A 6,075-nucleotide genomic window follows, 5' to 3' on the forward strand; every position below is an offset into this window, starting at 1 on the left:
AAAGAGTGGCTACCACTCCTTCTCTTCCTTCCTGTTCTGTACTGAAGATTTGCAGTCTATCTACAACCATTAACACCCACATTAATCTATTAAGGATATTAACAATACCCAGTTGTGTTTTTTAACCAGGTTGACTCAAACAGGTAAACAAATCAGTTCTTCTAGCAACTCATCAAATTGAACTTATGATTTTTACCATTACTAAGACATCAACAAGCTAAATAGATACACTAGATATATAGATAGTTATACCTTCAAAATACAGTTTTTTGTGAGATAGAAGGTGTTTGACCAATCATCCAAAAAGCCATTAACGTGGCAGAAGGATTGAGGTCTATGTAGTTTGTAATGCATTCTGCACATTGACTTCAACAAATGGTTTCTGCAAGTCGGCAGCATCTTATAGTCCCAAAATAATAAGGTTTTATTACTGTTTTTATGTTACGACTTCCTTTTTATGTTATGAGCACTTTTAAGCTTAACTTCTTGGTTTACATGTATGTGGCAACGAAACAACCTAGATGAAACATAACTGGGATACTGGCAACAAAAACAAAGAGCTGTTACAGTCAAGGGACTACTGTATGGGCAGTATTATATTACCTGTAACACAATGCCTTAAATATGGCTACAGTTAGAATAAGTTAGGAAAGGGAGGTTATGATTACTAAAAGAAAAGAAAGTTAAAGGGCATAGCATAAAGGTGCAAATGAAAGGACAATTACACGTCGGAAAATCAAATGTGTCAAGTGACGCAAAGAAAATAAGCCATGTACAGTAAATGAGTAGTGTGAATGTAAATAAAGCTGCGATCAGAGTCCGTCAGTAGTGCTTCCATTGCTGAGAGGTCTGTGCTGCTGTAAATGGATCTGTGCGGGATTTGTGTCAGCACCCCGGACTGTACGACATTGTGCTCTAATGAGGGGTGTCTCTGCCGATCTCTCTCACACACATTCCAGCCAGAGAAACGCTCTCCTCCCGTGCCAAACCAGCCCAACTCTAGACTGTAAGAGGTAGCCAAGCACGCAGCACATGACCGTGAATACCAATACACCTACATACTGTGCACATACATACTGAATGTACACACAGTTATTCTCAAGAGACACATGACACTTTGGTTTCAAATAAAGACATTAACCATTTCATAACACATTACACAATTAAATGATTGCTGGTAGTAAATGGCTGTATGCTTATGTAATTTTCTTTGACAGCTCCCCTCTGGGCCAAGTACATTGTGTTGACTACTAATTGTAAAAATGATATGAGCCAAATCCAAGATAAGTAAATACATGCCATGTAAAAAGTGTCCTCTAACCTCAACTAAGTTATATTAAACCGTCAAAATACAGTTGTACTGTAGACGCTTTGTGTGTTTGAGAATTGAAAAAAGTAGTTTCAACAAGTAGTTTTCCTCTTGATATTTGTACACCAGACTTGCCATATAACTTGACATTAGAGCCATTACCTACCTTTTACTGCCCAGGCCCTGAGGGGGCTGTTGTCGTCAATGATGTGGTAGAAGGTCAGGGGGATAATGAGGAAGGGGCTGTCGCTCGACGTGTCCACCTGGAAAGGCACATTTCGCTGGTCCAGCCTCACAGTCTCGCCCTCCTTTGTCAGGGACGTCTGAAGCAACTTCCCCGTCACCTGGGAGCCAAGATGGAGTCAATAAATGTTGCCAAGAGGTTGCAGAAGGCATCCTGTAACCAAAAGGCCCCAGGTTTAATACCTGCAACGGCCAATATCTTCATCAAAGGTGATCTATCCTTGAGCTCAGTCACTAAATGTGTAATTTATTACATTTCATACTAGTCAGAGTATTGAGCAAGCACTATACTACAGTTTATGGTTCTCATAAAAGTATTTTTGTATTCAATTCACGGGCATCCAGGTAAGACTGTATGTCAGTGTCAGTGAGTATATATCTATCATAGCATTGCATCCAATCAAATGCTGTGATGAGCAGGTGTAATCAATAATAAAGCAAACATCAGGTGCATTAAAAACTGTGGGTATTTTGGGTTGTAAATACTTATACAAAAGCAACTTGCATACCTGGCATCCTAACAGCAGGCTTTTACGCATGTTGGCCACTCGGATCATGAGGCAGGGCCGGCCCTCGTGATTTGCCACAACAGCATGTTGACTAAACTTCACTGTCTCGCCTCTCTTCTTGGGACGAGCGACCTGAAAGACCAGGAAAAAAATGTATATATATAATGCCTTTTATACAGTATATACTATAAACTCTTCACATGTAACCTTCAGTAATCATCTACAGGACTTCTTATTTCCTCTTTCTTTGTTTAAGATAACCTAACATACAGGAAGATATGCAATACATGGATGAGGGAAATTACAGCGTCATATATATAGAAGAAAGGTTGTTGGGCTGTAAGTGAGAAGATAGCCTTGCTTTTAGATAAGACAGGTAAGAGTTGCAATATTCGGCATGGTGACATGGCAAGCATGACTGATAAGTTGATTGCTAAAATACTGATAGGCAGCTGTACTGATGTAAGAGGTAAAGGAAGGGCATATTAGGGTGAGAGGATTTGAGGAGGCAGCCATGCACTGCAACATCACTGGAAGATCATATAAGATGTTTCGGGTGAAATAAACGTCAAACTAAAAACTACATTAGAATACCTTTGCAAGGAAAGTGCCGGTGATGAAAATCTCCATCACCATGGTGATGACCAGCTGAAAGATAAGCAGGATAATGGCGGCAGGGCACTCCTCGGTGATGCACCGGAAACCATAGCCAATTGTGGTCTGAGACTCCAGAGAGAAGAGAAAGGCTCCCGTCAAGGTCTTCACCTCCATTACACATGGAGTATGGTTGGAGGGGGGGTCAAACTCTGGAGGAAGCGAGGAAGAACAGAAGATCTTAGGTTCGGGGGTGTAAACAAATTACCAAGGAACATTTTGTTCCCTCTCTTAATGTTCTGTCGGATCTTTCTCATGCCCTTTCTGCAATGTAAAACTGTATGCCTGTGTCTTTCTTCATTGTTAACACAGACACAAAAAAGATACTGTACTTGTACTGCATAGGTCCTTTTTCACAAAAGGCCTGAGGACATGGATAAGGACTTTTTATTTTATTCAGATGTATGCGGTTAAAGGGACCATAAGCAAGATGTTTCAATGACTTTTATACATACAGCATGGAGGGCTAATGATGTTGCTGATCAATATCAACAACTCTTACTATTTTTCCTCTATTTGGTCAACGCTTCTACTCTTGACTTGATCATGGTGCTGGATGAAAGGGATCGGGGATAACCAAAGTACGAATTATCCTGAGGTTTCACTTGAAGCTGTGGTAGGCACTTTGTTTTTGGCGTTGTGAAAAAATTCCATAATAATTTTTCAGCATGTCCTAATTCCAGTGGTCTGAGGGAAAATTAGACTTCTGCACCTCCTCGGGCTTTAGATGGTCAATCCCAGGTCATTTCAGAGAGAGGGGGCGTTCCTATTGGCTGTTCTGTGTGTCCATTGCCCGTGCGACAGAGAGAAAGGAGAGGGATAGTAGTAGGTAGTTCTTAAGTTGTGGGTGAAGATACTCAGATGGGTGGCAGCACTTTCTCACAAGCCTGCATGTGACATGGGTAGGGGAGCCAAATCTGAATTGATGGATGAACGTTTTTGGCCCCTATAGAAAGACGTTCTGTAAGGGCCCCACCCCAATCCACAGCTTTTCATTCTAGTATCTTTTTGGGCCCTACTCACATGAGGTCCCTGGGTACTGTGGTAGAAATTCTAGTTTTTCATGATATACCCCCTTTAAATCCATGAATCTCAACTACACAGTGGAGAGGAAAGAAAGGAAAAGTCAGGAGATCCCCAAAGTCATTAGGCTTCATTCTCCTACTTTCCTTTCTACTCTCCTCTGACCCTCCACCATTCCACATCCCTCCTCCTTACCCAGTAGATCTCCATGCACCAATGCCACCAGGTACCAAAACACGCCGAACACAAACCAGGTCCCAGCAAAGGTGGCAGAGAAGAGGAAGAACTTGTAGCGCCATTGCATGTCAAGGAAAGTGGTCCAGAGGTCGCGGAGGTAGAGAGCCCCTCGCCCGCTTATGTGCTCGATGCGCACATTGCTTCGTCCGTCTTTGGAGAGGACGCGGCGCCTCCTTCGCAGAGCATTGGGCCCTCCAACCAGTGCTCCTCCTCCACCTGCACCAGCACCTCCAGTGCCTGCTGGGGAACCCAACAGAGGCTTGGTGATGTCAGTCTGCGTCTGGGAGTGGCATACTTTCTGAGGGGAGGAGCCTTCAGAGGAGGGTGGTGTGGCTGAGGTCATGGCGGGCGCTACAGTTGGTTGGAGACAGAGACCACAGGAGGTAAGGAGAAGAAGCAGGGTAGGTAAAGGGAGTATACATAAAGAGGAAAAAAGAAGGACAAAAAAGTGCATTGGTTGTACAGGCAGTGGGCTCAAACAAACAGCAGGTCACAATATGAACAGGTGCAGGATGTGTGAAAAAGGAGAATAAAAGACATTTGATAACCACATGATAAAAAATGACAGGGTGGAACATTTGGAAGGTGAGGGAGATGACGATGGAGAGAATGAGAAGAATAAAAAGGGGATTTGAAGCACATTTTTAAACTGGACAGTGTTGTGGCTATCCACAAATCCCATTTTTCCTTTCAATGGAGGCAGCTGGCCTTGTCAAAATAAAAGCCTCCTTTCAGCATAAAGGCACAAAAGCGAGATAGTGGCTCATTCACGTGTCAGTTGCACAAGACGGATACTGAATTAAGATGAGGAGACACTAATGACTGTTAGTCTACATGAAAGCGATTAGACAAGGAGTCTTTAAATTTGAATCAAGGACACTGAGGTCTTCTACTGGACCACCCGCTTCCATTTTGCCAAAAGCTGTTTTCATACTCTAACCTTTTCTAACTCTAACTTTTTTTTTGCTTTTACTTGAATAAAGACCTCAATCATGCAGCATTTGCAGCAGATGTGACAAGCAGATGTGCATTGTTAAAATCAGGTCTAGATTTTGAGAGTAGTTCAGTTGTGGAGAACTGTACAAAAAGATGGCTTTTGTGTAGTTTAGATTATAATCCCAATAATATAATAATACATGCACAAAGCAAGGTTGATAGGGAAATTGTTTACTCAATTTAGTGAGGAAAAACTTGACTGGCCTGCACAGAGCCCTGACATTAAACCCCTCCAACAAAGATGAACTGGCCATATAACCCAGTATCAGTGGCTGACCTCAGTGACTCTGTTGTGGCTAAATGGGAGCAAATTAGCAGTCAAGTTCCAAAATCTTGTAGAAAACCTTCCTTGACGAGTGAAGGATGGCATTGCAGCATATTAACGCATGTGGTTTTGGGATTAGATGTAGACATTCATGTTATGTTCAAGGGTCCAAATATATCTGACCACAAATTTATGCTAATTATGACTGCTAAGTGCAAGGTAAAGGGGAACTATGCAATTTTGGCCATTTCTTCACTGTTTTCTTGCTTTTTGCTCGCAGGTTTCTCTATAGAGGTACCCCTACACCTTTGGAATAGATATTTGGCAGCTCCAAAGTTTACTTGTGTCTGACTCCTCGCCCAGTCAGTCTGCCATGTATTCTTTCTCTGTTCCTCCGACAATGCTTTCCTAGCTTTCTGCTTCTTTTTTGCAATAGTGCAAAATTCTCCATCACTACCTTGTTAGGCGGTTCCTGAATGGGCGTATGCGTGCAGTGCCGTGAAACAATTCATTACACTGCGAGACCTGATATCACAGGATACTTCGTGATGAGGAGTTGCAAGGGTGGTTTGCAACAAAAGTTGCAAGGGTGGTTTTTCTGCTCACAGGCACTAGGGGGGATTGAGACGACCACCATTTAACTAAGAAAAGTCATATAACCATTCCAGTGACTCCGAAGCTGTTCAATTCCGGTAAAATAAGCAAAAATAACTGCAGAGTTCCCCTTGAAATGCTTGTTGACAAGTTTCAAGTAAATTCCTTTGTCAGAAAATGTTGGTGTAACGGGATGGGATGGGATATTATATAGAGCAGTGGTTCTTAACCTTGTTGGAGGTACT

The 6,075-nt window shown here is 42.3% G+C and overlaps 1 protein-coding gene across 1 annotated transcript in view; it reads right to left on the reverse strand.

The window, feature by feature from the left end:
• kcnj10a (potassium inwardly rectifying channel subfamily J member 10a) overlaps window positions 1-6,075 on the reverse strand; it is a 16,932-nt gene that overhangs the window by 5,672 nt on the left and 5,185 nt on the right. The window contains exons 3-6 of the mRNA XM_032544027.1: window positions 3,934-4,326; window positions 2,656-2,867; window positions 2,062-2,193; window positions 1,476-1,653 (exon numbers count right to left, since the gene is read on the reverse strand). Of these exons, the coding sequence (XP_032399918.1) occupies window positions 1,476-1,653; window positions 2,062-2,193; window positions 2,656-2,867; window positions 3,934-4,318 (907 nt within the window). The 5' untranslated portion in view covers window positions 4,319-4,326. The remainder of the gene's footprint in view (window positions 1-1,475; window positions 1,654-2,061; window positions 2,194-2,655; window positions 2,868-3,933; window positions 4,327-6,075) is intronic.

This window comes from Etheostoma spectabile, chromosome 19 (assembly GCF_008692095.1).
Source record: "Etheostoma spectabile isolate EspeVRDwgs_2016 chromosome 19, UIUC_Espe_1.0, whole genome shotgun sequence".
Classification (NCBI taxonomy): Eukaryota; Metazoa; Chordata; class Actinopteri; order Perciformes; family Percidae; genus Etheostoma; species Etheostoma spectabile.